The sequence below is a fragment of the Dryas octopetala genome, chromosome 3, assembly GCF_963921425.1.
Source record: "Dryas octopetala chromosome 3, drDryOcto1.1, whole genome shotgun sequence".
NCBI lineage: Eukaryota > Viridiplantae > Streptophyta > Magnoliopsida > Rosales > Rosaceae > Dryas > Dryas octopetala.
In genome coordinates this window covers 8757409-8773340 of record NC_141368.1, presented here as the reverse complement: position 1 = coordinate 8773340, position 15932 = coordinate 8757409, and the positions used below count along the sequence as shown (strand labels likewise).

The 15932-nt window shown below is 38.8% G+C and overlaps 3 protein-coding genes across 6 annotated transcripts; all 3 read left to right on the top strand.

Annotated features, from left to right (window-relative positions):
- The first annotated feature begins 208 nt into the window (after window positions 1–208).
- BAG6 (BCL-2-associated athanogene 6) lies at window positions 209–4281 on the top strand. 2 transcript variants are annotated; one of them, XM_086237901.1, is made up of 3 exons: window positions 209–2122; window positions 2498–3376; window positions 3428–4281. In XM_086237901.1, exons 1-3 carry the CDS (start codon window positions 209–211, stop codon window positions 4259–4261), a joined length of 3627 nt encoding a protein of 1208 aa, XP_086094027.1. In that variant the 3' UTR covers window positions 4262–4281. The 2 variants fall into 2 exon arrangements, with proteins under 2 accessions (XP_086094027.1, XP_086094026.1); XM_086237900.1 differs by having other exon boundaries at window positions 2498–4281.
- Window positions 4282–5403: 1122 nt separating this feature from the next.
- Window positions 5404–6399, top strand: LOC147290506 (Calcium-dependent lipid-binding (CaLB domain) family protein). Its single transcript, XM_086235810.1, has one exon. The coding sequence runs from the start codon at window positions 5491–5493 to the stop codon at window positions 6397–6399; it is 909 nt and encodes a 302-aa protein (XP_086091936.1). The 5' UTR covers window positions 5404–5490.
- Window positions 6400–12803: 6404 nt separating this feature from the next.
- On the top strand, window positions 12804–15932 carry HWS (Galactose oxidase/kelch repeat superfamily protein). 3 transcript variants are annotated; one of them, XM_086237069.1, is made up of 3 exons: window positions 12804–13101; window positions 14324–14376; window positions 14455–15932. In XM_086237069.1, exon 3 carries the CDS (start codon window positions 14478–14480, stop codon window positions 15699–15701), a length of 1224 nt encoding a protein of 407 aa, XP_086093195.1. In that variant the 5' UTR covers window positions 12804–13101; window positions 14324–14376; window positions 14455–14477; the 3' UTR covers window positions 15702–15932. The 3 variants fall into 3 exon arrangements, with proteins under 3 accessions (XP_086093195.1, XP_086093194.1, XP_086093196.1); XM_086237068.1 differs by lacking the exon at window positions 14324–14376; XM_086237070.1 differs by lacking the exon at window positions 14324–14376 and having other exon boundaries at window positions 12804–13131.

Sequence of the window (15932 nt, the reverse complement as noted above, 5' to 3'; positions counted from 1 at the left end):
TGAACTTGCTTTTAGTTTGCATTAATTGTTTCAGAAAATTCATTAATCTGAATGTAATTTGCATTTGGTGCTTGTTGTTCCTTGTCTACTATGGTTTGGAAACTAGGGATTAGAGAATTTATCTTTTTCCCTTAAATTGATTTATACTTTTATTCTTATTTGTCATCTTGTTCTGTGATCAGAGTTGACAGGTCTTGGTGCTGCAAAAATGATGCCTGTATACGGAGACATGGATTCATACCCCCATCAGAGAAACCAAACCTTCTCATTCCCTCAGTACCGTTATCCGGGTTTTGAAGCCAGCCCACCTATGGCATTTGAGCCTTGGCCCAATGGTGGCAACTATGGCTACCCAATGCCCTGCCATTCTTTCTGCAACCATAATAATGCCCCTGGTTACTGTGGTTTCAGACCCTCCTACCCTCATGCACCAATCCCATCACCAGTGCACTTTTGTGGAGGTTATCCTGGTCCATATCATGAAGCCTACCACCCTGTTCATTATGTGCCGCCTCCTCATTATTCCATGGAGCTTCCCAAATATGAGTATGACAAGAATATGCCTCGGAGTTATCACTGCTGTGGGTGTCCTAATCATTCCCACCACCAGAATGTAGATAAGGGTGTGAAGATTGAAGAACACGAACCGGATGTAGTTGAGAAGAAGGCGAATGACTCTTTGGTTCCGGTTCAGATGAAAAACTACCCTTATCCAATTGTGTGGGTTCCTCGAGAACACACGGATGAGAGAGGGCAAAGGAAGGCTTCTGAACAGGAGACCATAGAGCCGAAGAAGATTCAAAGGGAGTCGAGGCCTCCTGAGAGCTTGAAGTCTCAGGAAGGAGACCAGAGGTGTGGTTGGTTCCCTTTTGACATGAACAACCTTGGGTCTATGATGCAAGGTGGAGATAGGAAACAGGTCCAGGATCAACAGAGTGAGGATAAAAAGAGGGGATTCCCATTTCCAATTTTCTGGGTGCCATCTTATGATAATCAGCAAGAGGAAGTTGGAAAGAAAGAAAAGGATGTGAATGCTTCTCAGGATCAGCTGGGTGAAGACCAAAAGAAGCAATTCCCATTCCCGTTCATCTGGTTGCCTTACAAAAATAAGCAGAATGAAGTTGGAAAGGAGGACAATAGGGAGGTGAAGCATGCTGAGAATGGTGATGCCTCAAAAGAGACTAGAATAAATGATGAGAAACCTGCTGCTCAGGGTGTTGTTGAGAGAAAGGAAAAACCTTCTAATCAGAAAACCATACTTGTGAAGCAAATGGATCCACATAAGGAGGACAATTGTAAAGACACTGCGAGAAGTGAAACAAGTATCCCTGTGAAACATGTAGAAGACAATGCAGCTAACAAAGCTTCTGGTACTAGCGTTAAAAGACAGTCCTCATCCCTGAAAAAGTCATCTGGGTTACCTCCTGTTTGTCTGAGAGTTGATCCTTTGCCGAGGAAGAAAGACCGCAATGGGAGTTCGCGATCACCTAGTCCTCCTGGTCCAAAAGGACTCAAACAAGAGACTTCAACCGACACTGCCAAGGCCTCTGCTTCATTGGGTTTACAAGAGAACACAAGACAAGAGCCAAGGCCTGAAAATTGCATTTCAGGCAACAGCAAGGAGGTGGAGCCATCCAAAAAAGAGAAGGTTATTGAGGTGATGGATGGGAAAATCAGTGAAAACAAGGATGTGATGCCTACTTCCCAGATTCCTGTTAATTCCAAAGAGGAGGAATCCGGGAAGCCAATCATTGGGGAAGCTGGGAAAAATGGAGCTCCATGTGAGGTTAATGATCAAGGAGCAAGAAATGTAGGGAATACAGCAGCTAACAATGCGACAGAGACAGCCAAACCAGTTGGTGATGAAGGCAAACACAATAGAAAGACTTTGACAGATGTAGAAGCAGCTGTGCTTATTCAATCTGTGTACCGTGGGTTTGAGGTTAGGAGGTGGGAACCATTGAAGAAATTGAAGCAAATAGCTCAAGTACGTGAGCAAGCGGCTGATATTCGGAATCGCATCACATCTTTGGAGGCTTCTGATCTCCCAATAGATAATAAGCAAAGAGTGGTAATTGGAGAAACAATCATGAGACTTCTCCTAAAATTGGATACCATTCAGGTATGTGATTGACTGATGACTGGTTAATTTCTACTTTGTAGTTGAGGCTTAGAATTTATCATGTTGCTACCTTGCATGTGAAAAGCTCATATTCACACAGACAGTCTGACATGCATACTAATGAAATCGGCTCTCTTTATTTTTTGTTTTTATCTGATAAATGAACGGTTGTTGTTATAGGGTCTGTTGAGAAGTAATTGATTTGTCCAATTCATGTTTGTATGGTTCTTGGGGTTGGCAAACAAGTAACTTTCAATTAGGATCTGAATCAGCATGCCCTACTGGTTTAGTGATTGCATAAGTAATTTGAAATTGTGGGATTGTCTCAATTTAATATATGCTCATCTGATTCGTGGTTTGATTGCTTTTCAACAGGGTTTGCTCCCAAGTCTCAGAGACATCAGAAGATCTTTGGCGAAGGAGCTTGTAGCTCTACAGGAAAAGCTTGATGACCTAATGACTAAGAGATCTCAAGACCTAACAGAGAAGGTATCAACTATTAAACCTGTGGAACATCTCAGTGGCAGCACCAACAACAATGACTGTATGGTAGAGCAGCAAAAAGAGGAGGCAACAGGACTTGGTGAAGGATTAGTTGATGGTGTCAGTGAGAGCAGTCATCATGCCACGGAGCCATGCCAAGGGCAGGTTCCTGTGCCTGATTCCAAAGTTGAGGAACCAGATATCTCTGATTATAAAGAGATTCTCACAGCACCTGAGGATGGTCATCAAGAACTACCAGTGGCAAGTGGTCTAAAGCCTGAAGATCTTGATTCAAGGCCCACTATTGAACCGGAAGATGATGTAGTAAACGGAGAGCTTTCGGTGGTAGATAAAGAAATGGTCAGTGGTGCTACTGAGCTTGAGCAATGTGATGAAGTGCCATCTCTTGTAGAAGACAAGACAGACTATAGCGTGGTGGGAAACTCTTCTGAAGTTGTTAATACAAATCTAGAGAGAGATTTAGAAGAGTTGCCTCAAGGAGCACTTGATGCTGAGCCTGCCATTTCAGAGCCTGAAAAGGATGAACCAGTAGAAATGAGCAACCATGAAATGAAACCAGGCGAAGAAGTGGATATGTCACCAGATGTAACTTTGCCAATTGATGTTAAAGAGGCAGAGATGAATGAACCTGCAGAATTGTCACTAGGCATAATTGATGAGGACCGTGCAGATACTGAATTCAAGAAGAATGAAGTTGAACTACATATGGAGAAAGATGTCTCACAAAGCGGAGAAGAAGAACACCAAGTGGTGGCGCTTGATGAAATTTCACAAGGGGATGGGACTCCATATGTGGATCAGTTAGAGCAAAAACCAGAGGAAGCAATGGAGGAGCAGCCTATTGTCCAATCAGGGGAGCCGGTAGAGGTTGGATCTAAGAAGGATGAGGACCTCCCTGGAGATTCAGTGCTTGACGCAGAGGTGGAGCACCAGCACCAAAACGAAGTTAGCAAGAATGATTATCTTCCAGTGCTCTCTGATTCAATCGAGTCCAGCTTGCCTATTCAGACAGAAACTCATGATGATGTGGTGCGTGAAGATGGACCTTTAGACATAATTAACGATGCTGGTACTCACTTCTCTGTATTGGCTGATACAGAGATGCCAACTGAAGACAAAGCGCCAATTGATAATAGTGTAGAAGTCTGTGAATGCCTGCCAGCAGCAACCACAAAAGAGGATATAAAGATGCAAGAGAGCAAAGTCGAATTCCAGGACAGCAGCAATGGACAGGAAAATGTTGCAGAAACTACCAAAGAGGATGTCTTGGTTGAGACACAATCTACGCCAATGCATGTAGAGGTGAGTGAGCAGAAGAGTGAATCATTACCTGCAACACCAACTGCAAGCGATATGTCCTCCATTGATGGAAGTGTCATGGTAGTTGAAAGTGATAGAAAGCTAATAGAAGAGAATGAGAAATTGAGGGATATGATGCAGAAATTGATGGAAGCTGGCAAAGACCAGTTACAGGTTATATCAGACTTGACTGGTAGAGTGAAAGACTTGGAGAAAAAGTTGGCCAGGAAGAAGAAAGTGAGGACAAGACGACATAGAATAGCAGCATCTGGATCTCCTTGTGTCAAACCATCAAAAAATCCCTTGAAGGAGAGTGGTGTTGGTGTTGCAATGTAAACAGGTCCCTCAGGGCTCAATCTTTGTTGGAGCAAATGTAGATTGTTGTAATGTGGGTTTGAGTTTAATTCCTTGTATTTACAACGTGTAAACCCTGTGTTAATGAATTACATGGCATTATGAATAAAATGCGTTATTGGTTTTCTTTGTCATTTTGGAGCTTTGAGAAAATTGCTAGAATTCACTGTACTCTAAAACGTTAACCATGACCTTGGCTTTTACTGGTTATTAGTGATAATATAACCATGCTACTATTATATGCTCCTAGTTAACCATTGAAGCATTCAAATTGTCGTCTATTAGATTTGCAAATTTTACATACATGAAAATCTAACAGACACTATGGCAAGTGAAATTTCTCAAATCTATTTGGTCCCAAGAAATCGAACAACACACTCGATTATTTTTTTTTTTTTCACCCCAACATACAAATTTCCTTGCCCGCTACCAATGCCATCTTGGGCAACCCAAAAATATTGAGAGGGTCAGTTCCATGCATGAACGAGAGAAGGTCAGCCCTTTGGTTATACTAGAAAAAATTATTATATACAACCATAAAAAAAACATAAAATTTTATATATTCCGTATTATTTCGGTGCTTGTTATAGTTATAGAATTTATTTCTCACATTTAAGTTTTTATATATTAGTTGTTATGTACAATCATTGTATATAAGAATTTTAAGTACAATAGTAATTCATATTTCTTTTAGTTATTGTATTTAAATAATCTCATTTATTAAGGTGCAAATAAAATTATTAATTAAAAAAATAAAAGAAAAAGAAAGGTCAAAATAATAAAATATAAATTTTCACTAAAAGTTGAGTGGTGGAACATTTCTCATTTTATAGAACCAGAAGGTTCTTATGATAGAGAAAAAATGGTTACTAAAAATGGGTATTAAAATATGAACAGATTCGTACAGGTGTTACTTGAATCACACAGAGCGAGCATAGAATTTAGTCCGCAAGATCCAACCTGGAAAAGCTGGGCCCCAAACAATTTGCTCTTCTAAAAGGGAGCCCGGGAACTCCACTGTTTCTTGCAACAGAGAAATAAAACCCCGCGCTATTCTCTCTCTTTCAAAATCTCCAGAATCTTCACCGGCACGTCATGGCCCGACTCCCTGTACTTTCTTGACCCTCATCAAGACCGTCCCTTTTCTTTCCTTCTTTCTTGATCGCGCGTGATCGAATCCGAGTCGTCGATTTCGATCTCTCCTGAGAAGAATGTTGATGACGAGGAGAGAAAGGGGAGGAGAGACCACGCACTTGCTGGAGATCAACCTCATCTCCGCCCAGGGCCTCAAGCCGCCGCCTGCTACCTTGCGCCGCATGCGCACCTACGCCGCCGCTTGGGTCGACTCCGACAACAAGCTCCGGACCCGAATCGACAAGGTCGGCGGCGAGAACCCGACCTGGAACGATCGCTTCTTCTTCAAGGTCACCTCCGCGTTCCTGGCCACCGAGACTTCCGGCGTCACCGTCGAGATCTACGCCCTCGGCTGCGTCCGCGACAGCCTCGTCGGCAGCGTCCGATTCTTGCTCAACAATTTTCTCCAAGTCGAGGCCAAGACGCCGTCGTTTACCGCCCTCCAGATTCGGAGGCCTTCGGGGAGGTTCCAGGGGGTTTTGAACGTAGGCGCGATGGTGGTTGATGGACCGGACATGGCTCCGGCGCTGAACGACGTGTCAGCGATCGGGTACCGCGATCTGATGGGGAAGGGGGAAAGCTTCCGGCGCCGTTGCCAGAAGGAGAACTCGTTCAACGAGCGCGCGCTCCGGAAGCACTCGTCGCCGTCGCCGGCGACGCCGAAGCCGAAGGCGAACTCTTTCAACGAGCGCGGGCTTCAGAAGAAGCACTCGTCGCCGGCGGCGAAGGCGCTCTCTTTCAATGACCGTTTTGCCCCTGCGATGTCCTGTGACGGCGGCAGCGGCCGTTCCCCGCCGACTGCATCTGCTCCGGCTACGCCATTATCGGCTCTGATGGAGTTGAACGGCAAAAACAGAGATTTGGCGGGAAACAGCAACAACGGCAAGGGTTTGATGAGGAGGGTCCCACTCCCTGCTCCAACGGACGGCTCACGTTTCATGTGCTGCTTGCTTGGCGCGGATGGGTCCCACAACACAGAAAGGTGAAAAAATTTGGGAAAAAGAAAGAAACGAAAGGTAAAAAAATTTGGGAGGTAAAGAAACGAAAGGCAAAAGGGGTGAAAATGGACGGTCTATGATGGAGTTTGATGATGATGAGTGCGGTGAATTTGATCGAATGCCGGTGGAGATGAACAGGTTGAATTTCGAGAGCGTTTACAAGCCGTGTTCTGATTTCTTCTTGACTACGTAACTCTCAGTCTTCTGTCATTTTTTTTTTTTTTGGTGTGTTGGTCTCTTGTGCGGGGGTAGGGTATGACTGTGTATCAGGTACTGCTAGAGAGTTGTGTGGTTGTGTAGGGAGGGATCTAGAGAAGCAAATTTGTGTCGTGAAATTTGCATATTCTGATTTGGTGATGTAAAAGCTTTCAATGAGAATTCAAACAGCTGGTCTTTGTTTCTGCACATTTTCATTACCGTGTAAGTGTCTTCAATTCAGAAAACTGGGTTTTGGGTAGGTGAGAACTCGGTTAGCGTGATGAGAAACAAATCAGCGGAGCAAAAGCTGCTACTATTTGTGGGCTTGGAGGTGGTGGTGAGTAGTACGTAGGTGGTTCAGTACTTAACGTGTGTTGCATACTTTACAGTCTGTTGTAGTAGGCTTAGGCTTGTGGCGATTGATTGATTGAAAATCAAACAAGACAGACCCAATCACACGCATTTAATTGGGCTCATGATGCGACGTGGATGGGTTGGCAGTCGTACGATTTTATCGGATCGGTGTGTGCCGAGTCTGCTAAACCCGACGTCGTTCATTCATGGTCGGATTTCATACGGACTTCTTCGTCAGTTCGTCTGCTCAAAGATGACGAAACATGGCAGACCAATTTTTACTTTTATTTTTTTGAGAGGTAAAAACTATATATATTAAAGTCATTTAATAGGGGCCGTTCGATGTGTATCTTTTGAATTTTGGGCGCCTTTGAACCAAAAACAAAGGGCGGGTAATTTGAAATCATTTTATTTTCTTTATTTTCGGTCATATCAAATATTAAATATAATATTAAAAATAAGAATAAAAAATAAATTCGTATATTTGTTATTTTTTCAAGAATAATGTTATATTTACCATATTCTTATACCATATTTTTATACTATCTTACATGTCATTATTTTACTGGACAAAGTTTTTTTTTTTTTTTTTAGATTTTTATTTTTATTTTTTAATATCCAATGCATGAATGCCATGTAAATTGCCACATAAGGTGGTATGAAATTATGGTATAAAAATGTGGGATGTCTAGCACTACTCTTTTTTCAAACATCATATTCCAATTTAGTATAAGGAGAATTTAAGAGTACCTAATTATAGTTAATTAATTTATGGATGAACCATACTCCAATTTAATGCAAGGAGGAGTTTTATTTAGAGGGCCTAATTATTGGTTAAAGTGTAATTATCAAGAACTTAACACCCAAATTTTCAAGAACTTAACATTGGTTCCCAACATAATCATGTAATAATCAAGATACACTTGATTACTTCATGATTATTCTTAATTAAATCCAATTTTTTTTTTCATTAAATTTCATAAAAGTCTAACACCTCCTATAGGCTATAGCATAGCAAAATTGTGCTAATTTATATAGCAATATGTATTTTTAAAAAAGGGGGCCAGCTTTATACTAATCGAAACTTATTTTTATCCCATTAATGCTCTGTTAAGTCAATTTGGGTTGCTTTCCAAAGTGAACTTTGTCCCATACTCTCAATAAAAATATTAAAAAAAAAACTGTCCCATACTCCCATTATTTGCAAAAATTCCTATTATTATGCTTGGCACTTGGGAGAGTGAAGAAATCACTTTTTAAAAACAATTATTATTTTTACTTTTTTTTACCTTAAATAGGAAGGGGCCTGACTGATGTCCACTTGTCCATGGTTCCTCACCATCTCTATTTTGGAAGATGCTGAAACCTTTTTAAAGTGAATTTCTCACCAAGCACATGTCTAGAACCCATTCATTCATGGATTTTAAAGACCCCACAAATTGCAACCACCAATAGCCAAGAAACCTTTTGTTGCAAATTGCAATGCCAAGCTCACAAGCACATTTTCCACATGCATTTCCCACCCACAATTTTGTAGGAGACTATGAGCACTTGGGTAGTACTTTGCATGGTTTCTCATAATAATCCTATAAACTCCACTCATTGTTATCCCCAAATTTGCATGACCCATAAGTTTGTAATAATTCCCTTTTGGCCATTCAGCCATGTGTTGTTCCTTTTCCTTGATTACTTGCTCCACTATCTTCCTTTACATGGTACCTTTTTCTATCATGCATTAGGTGTTGAAAGCCATGCTCAACTGGAAAGTGGAAAGCCGCAGGCCAAATTAAGTCAACTCTGCAGTTCAAGTATTCCAATTAATTAATTAATTAAGCGAAGTCTAAGTAGTGCATCCCCTAAACATAAGGTATTAAGGTTTGAATCCGCAATTTACTTTAACCGGCCTTTTATATTCGATGGAAGAATGAGTTTAGAAAAAAAATTTCGACAAAAATATGATGACTTGCAATAGTACAAGCATCACATTAATAAGGAATAAAAACATGGTTAGATGGATGTTCCAAATAATTTTAATTGAAAAAAGGCTAACCTGACCTAATTTCATTATTCTAACTTGAAAAATACATGTAATGCTGAGTTATTAAACATCACTTTCATTGATTGGTTGGTAGTAGATCTCTCTTTTCACTCCATATATGTCTGCAAGTTCCAAATGTATTTGGTCGTTTTTCCTTAGCAAAACCAACACAGAACAAGACACGTATATGCACATATACAATCTTAATTATTTGGTCAAGAATATTATTGTCAATAAACTATTGCAAGTGAGGCATGACTTAATGTGCACAAAGTGGCCGGTTTTTACCAGAAAGAGGTTGCTACATAGTGGTGAAGCCACTACAATTGTTTCATTACTCCTTAATTAGTACAAAAATTCTGTGATGCCAAAGGTCAATAAGTCCAGAGCTTTGATCCTTGGTTTGCCCATTGAGCCATTTTTTTTTTCTTTTATTTATTTCTTTTTTGTATTACCCATTTCCTCTGGCCTGAAGAAAAGTTGATCGATCAGCTGATGAGGCTCCACGCACTATGCATTTCTTTAGTGCAGCCTTGTTATATAAATATATAATTTGATCAAATTCTTGTTTGTATTATACAGTAACTGCACTAAAAATATTCCATTCCGATGCTTGTTTATACAAATGAATTGGGATCGTATATCCCATAGCATGTTCTATAATCTTGCTTGTTTTATCTTTCGGCGGTTTCTTCCTCTGTCACTAAAAGTGGGTGGGGCACTGGGGATAAAGGCCGAAGCTTAGCAAATTTATTGGAGTTAAATGTCACTTGCTCTTCTACTTTTCATTGCACACTTTACATCATATAGTCAATTACCCTTTCACAACGAACAAATTTAATTGGGATTCCTATTCTTTGCCTCAATTTGTTGTATGCCTTTTTGGTTTTTTAACCATTATAAGATTATGTTCTAATTCGTGGGGAAACTCAATCTAAGCCGCTAAGCTCTAAGAAAGTTTTTGGAAGATTTTGGGTATAGAGAAGATGATGGGAGTTTTTTTTTTTTTTTGCTTAAATTTTGTCAAATGATATTGGAAAAAGAGGAAATTCAAATTTGAGATCTCTAATACAAGAGTAAATATTCGTCACCACTAGAATTACACACTCTCGTGACCGAGTTAAGAATCTTAACTACAATGACCTTGGTACAATAGGTGACATAATTTTTTTTTTTTTTTTTTTTATATTTATGGGTTCACTTTTGACAATAAGAGACAAACTATTAAAATGGAGTCTAACATATTCACATAAAAAATAATTTTATGAAATAAGCAAACTATGTTAAATGATTTATTCTTAGTTCGGACTCATGACGTGCTCGTGCTTGTGTTGTGCTTGGTGGGCTATAAACTACGACCTCTTGTGTTTGTGTAGGCTTGACCCGTTTTGTGCTTGTGTCATGTCATGGTGTGTTAGTCCGACCTCCATTTCACACATTTACGCAAAAACTATTCACTACATTGAATTACTCCACACCAGTGGCGGAGCCACATTGGGGGCAATGGGGTCGTACGACCACAATAGCCTTGTTGTTTCACTCCTACAATTTTATGTCTCACCCTAATATGATTATCCTTTCAATACAAATAATTTGGACCTTGTCTTTTTTTTTTTTAAAGCAAATTGCTTTAAAAACCGTTGTTTTGGGCAGTTTCACTAAAAACCCCAAACACACTATACTAAAGTCACGATGTCTTATGAGTTGTCTCCTTTGAGCCTATGTCCCTAGCTTCCCTCACCTCTTCTCGTTTCAGTCGTGGCCTATCGCACTACACCACCATGACTTCATTGTTGCCTCCGCACCAAACCACCAGTATTGGTAATTGGATAGTATGTTTCTCAATTGAATCTCATATTAGGTTTATTGGGGTTTTTAGGACTTTTTGATTGATTTATTGAATTGGATGGATAATTATTAAAGGATAGTAGAAAAATTTTGGATTTTTATTTGGGTTTTCTTTGTTGTTTAAGAAAGTACTTAGATCTTCTACTGGTGGATGAAATATTGGAAGTTCATGCCCCCATGTGAATCTAGATCCTCTACTAATCATTTATGTGTTAATTTCATATTAATCAATTAAATGTATGTTGTTTTGTCAATATTAAGCACGCTTGTTGTATTTTATTTTTGTAACAGGTTTAGACAAGTAAGAAAAAAAAAGTTTTATTTACATACAAACTGAAGTGGAAGCAAAATAGTTTTTATTTACAAACTGATGTGGAGGAGGCAAAATGACAATTTTAATTGATTAGTATGAGATTACCATACAAGAATTAGTAGACGATCCAAATTCTCGTCATGTATAAATTTTTTTAAGGCCAATTGGGCGACGTGCATGCATTCTTCTTTAGAACCCAATTGGTTATGCGGAAAAAGTCTTCAATGGGGCATGCCCTATGAGGCATCCTCTTATAATAAGGTATGACCTACAAGTCTACAACATATGGGGCCGCCTCATTGTGAGAAGGGTAGGGCACCCCATTGAGGACTAATGCATGTCATGCATGCTTTTGTTAGGCCAATTGGCCAGCATGTTTTTTTATGTTGGATTTTGAAGAAATTTTAGAGTTTTTCTTTTTGCTATAATGAGTTATTTGTTGTGTTTGAGTTCGTTCGTGCTAAAGAACTCATTTCGTGCTCGTGCTAACTTGGTCTATTTTACACTTTTACTCAAAACTACAAAACTACATTGAATTACTCCGCACCTAGACCCAAATTTAAAAAATCAAATTTTTACTCAATGTATCATAACATATTCCAAAATTAACTTTAAGAAATTATTTATTTAATTTCTTTGAAGTTTCTAAAAAAAGTCTTCTAGTTAAAGAAGACAAGTAATAGTTGGCTTCATCAAGGCCACTTGATGATCATGCATGCTTTTTTTTTTTTTTTTTGGTGTGTTTTGAGGCCAACTAGCGGTCATGCATTACTCCACACCCACTTGAAATTTTAGATTTTAAAGAAATTTCAACCTTTTTTCTATTCTAATGTATTCTTCTTATTAACTTTTGAGAGAGGTAAAATAACTGTTAAAATTTTCACTAAAAATGGGGTGTGGTGAGCACTCTTGAAGAGTGCAAAAAATAAAGGACTCTATTTGTCAATTTTCATGCATGACTAACACTACATCATGAAAGATTCAATTGAGATTTGACATAGAAGCATGAAGCATGACATTTTAGTAAGGTAAAGAAGGGCCCATTGACACATTGTGCCTCTAACAAACCAAAAGCCTCTTGCCCCATCTTTTGCTATTTCAAAGAACATGGAAAGAAGAAAAGAAGGTTACCCCATGTGGTTTGGCATTATGGACTGCCTTGTTATGGTTGGTAAAGTATATACCAAATTCATGAAAGAGGGAAAATGCAATTAAAGTAAAAAAATAGAAAAAAGTGGGTGGATCTTGAAAAAAAAGAAAAAAACTAGAAGTGGGTGGAAAACTGGAAACAAAGGGTGTCAATTGCAATAGGAAATAATGAAAACAAGAAAAGCCAAAAAAGAAAAAGAAAAAGAAAATAAGGGGTGATGACTGATGAGTAAGACAGCATTTACAATTTTCCTTTTTGGTTTTGTTGTGGCCAAACAAAATTGCCTTTTTTTTTCTTTCATTAAAATCCATCAAATGCTTGAATAAAACCACAGACCCATCTCTTGGGGCTCACTCCCTATCCCTCTCACACATATAGACCCTATAGGAAAAACGCCTTCTCACTTCACTCCTGCCTGTCGTTTTTGTTGCATCGAAAAAGAAACGAAAATCGCTTATATATATATATATATATATATATATCTCTCTCTCTCTCTCTCTAAATCTCTTCTCTTTCTAATTGGGTTGCTGAGGCATGGTTATCAGCCAAATCTAGAGCAACCCATGTTCATGGTTGTCTACCATTTGAAGGAAAGCTTGTGCTTTTGGCATAGCCCATCTCGTTTTGGCTATGCTTTCTTAGTTTCTTTAAGAAGGGTTAGTCCGTGAAATTTCAATCTTTTTGGCCCATTTAGTTCTCGCTGGTGTTGATATCGAGTCTCTGGAACAAATCTAAGCAAACCCATTTGGTCAGTGACAGTGGAAGAGGCTTCAGACAATTGAAACAAAGGTGTGCGCTTGATGGGTTTCGTTTTCTGAAGTACTTTTCTGCTTTTGCTGTTGTGAAAATTTGGTTTTTATGCCTTAAACTGATCTGGTTGTGTCATCAATGTTTGGTATATGTTTAAGTTTGTTGATGTTATTGCTTTCTAGTTTTGTGGGGTTTTGATGTTTGATTGATAGGTATCCATAGACTAATCGTTCCTCATCGAACATTATTTTATTAGTTCAAGTCACAAATCACTCTTAGGGTTCGATGTCAAGATTAAGATTATTTTTTTGTAATTTTTTCTAGAGACTACGAAAAGCTGTTCTCTTTGAAAAAACAGAACTTGTTTTTGTTTTAATCTAATCATTTGGGTGTTGTCTTTTTTAATGGCTTTCACTCTTTGTACTCGTGATTCATTGGTTTCCATTTTTTTATATTTTTTTTTTGTCTCAAAGGTACTTGAATGTGGGTTATGGAATTTTCAATTATTATTGGTCTTATGCTGTTGAGAAGTATTCTTTTTCCGATACTATGACCTTCCCTGTGTATGCATTTTAATTTGATATCATTTCCTTCTGGGTTTGCATCATTTCATGCAATCTCATCATATTCGATTAATAATTAGTTAGCTGAACTTGATTTTTTTCTTTCTGGTATGAAAATATTCTTTCTGACATTTATAAGATATAATTTTGTTATGCTGCATTCTCTATCATATCTGTAATTTGGAGATATGGGATTTTCTTTATTGAATTTCCAGTGTTCAATCACCTAAAGCATCTGAACTTCAAATATCTTCTTCTTCTCTTTTTTTTATTTTATCTAATGGAATGCTTGAAGGTTTATCAAGTCATTTCTTATTGCCTGGAAATCGGTTTGGATACTCTGTATATGAATCCTTGCCATGGAAATGAGGAATTAGAATCTTAGGAGGTGGATTAATTTTGAATGCACTTAATTTGTCTTTTTTTTTTTTTTTTTGCACATAACTATCATTGGCTGGCTTGAGGATTGTACTTTATCTGAGATCAGCATGTCGATACTTGCTTATATGTAGCTTTTTGATGAGTCTGAAGCATGTTCCTTTTCTCTTATGTGAATATATATTTTTTAATTATTTCAAAGGTAGATGGGAGCAATATTGTCTCTAGTTAATCAATCCTAATTAGATGACAGGCTTATTCTATCTGACATCTGGAATTGATATGCCATCCTAATTCCTCTGATTTTGAAGTGTTGTCAGGTTCTAATTCGTATTGGTTTAGAACACTGGTCTCTTATTTAATATATTCTCAGGTGATTGTAATCTCATGATCCTTGTTTTGTGTAGTGGTAAGAGGCTCTGATCTCGTTTCATTTTATTGCTATGTGCAGGTTTTTTCTGTTTACTCCTGATCATGGAGGGAGAAACATCATGGTTTAGCCACTGCTTTGATGACATGGCAAGAGTTAAAGAGATTGGGGATTTTGATTCATTCTCAGAGCTCAGTGATGAAGGAAATAAAGAAGCTACTGTGGTTTTGGTTGACATGATTCTTCCTGATGACCTGTTGGAACGGATCCTAGCCTATCTACCAATTGCAAGCATTTTCAGAGCACGTTGTGTGTGCAAAAAATGGTATGAGATTGTTAGTTCAAGAAGGTTTTTATGGAACTTTTCACGGGTGCTATCACAAAAACCTTGGTATTTTATGTTTACCAGCTCTAATGAACCAATTGGTTATGCATATGATCCTGTCCTTAGAAAGTGGTATGGTATTGAGCTCCCCTGCATTGAGACATCAAATTGGTTCATTGCTTCATCATGTGGTTTGGTTTGCTTTATGGACAATGAGAGTCGAAGTGAGTTGTATGTCTGCAACCCTGTTACTAAAATATGCAAGAAACTGGAGGACCCCCCCGGCTTGAGATTTTCTGATTACAGTGCACTGGCAATCTCTGTTAACAGGAAGTCACATGGTTATACTATCACAATTGTGAAATCTAAGCTAGTTCCTGGAAATTTTTTCCAATGGGATGTTTCCATTCATATTTATGATTCAGAAACAATGATGTGGGTTAACTCTTTGACAGAAGCTCTGGGAGGATGGAGAGGTGGGGATGAGAGTGTAATCTGTGATGGGGTTTTGTACTTCTTGATTTACTCAACTGGGGGTGGGACACCGGAAAATCGTCATGGCCTAATTGCATATAATCTCTCTGCTCGGCCTTCTCATGGGTTGTTGATACAGAATTTTATTGCTGTACCTTGTGCTCTCACTTGTGGCCGTCTGATGAACTTGAAGGAGAAGCTGGTTATGGTGGGAGGAATTGGTAAACCAGATCGGCCTGACATAATTAAGGGGATTGGAATCTGGGTTCTAAATGGGAAAGAGTGGCAAGAGATTGCTCGTATGCCTCATAAGTTTTTCCAAGGATTTGGAGAGTTTGATGAAGTTTTTGCCAGCAGCGGCACAGATGACCTCTTATACATCCAGAGCTATGGAGCTCCTGCTCTTCTTGTCTTTGACATGAACCTGAAACATTGGAAATGGTCGCAGAAGTGCCCGGTGACAAAGAGGTTCCCACTTCAGCTCTTTACTGGTTTTTGTTTTGAACCAAGGCTTGAAATTTCTCCCTGATATGTTTTCCCAGTGGATTGATGGTGGTATAGACCCCAGCCATTTGTCTGAAATTTCTGCGTTTTACCCTTGTTTTCTTTTCCCATTAGTTTTCAGTCACAACGACATCTGTGTATTAAAAGTTGTATACATAATGTACCTGCAGATAAAGCTGCTCATTCATGGTTATGGGTATATTATTCTTTGCATTGGAAATACCGCGCTAGTAAATACAATCCTGAGTTCCTGACA

Coding starts and splice junctions, on each gene's coding strand:
- HWS (XM_086237068.1), top strand. CDS start 14,478: ATGGAGGGAGAAACATCATGGTTTAGCCACTGCTTTGATGACATGGCA.
- LOC147290506 (XM_086235810.1), top strand. CDS start 5,491: ATGTTGATGACGAGGAGAGAAAGGGGAGGAGAGACCACGCACTTGCTG.
- BAG6 (XM_086237900.1), top strand. CDS start 209: ATGATGCCTGTATACGGAGACATGGATTCATACCCCCATCAGAGAAAC. Junction 2,123..2,497: donor TAAAATTGGATACCATTCAG/GTATGTGATTGA, acceptor GCTTTTCAACAG/GGTTTGCTCCCAAGTCTCAG.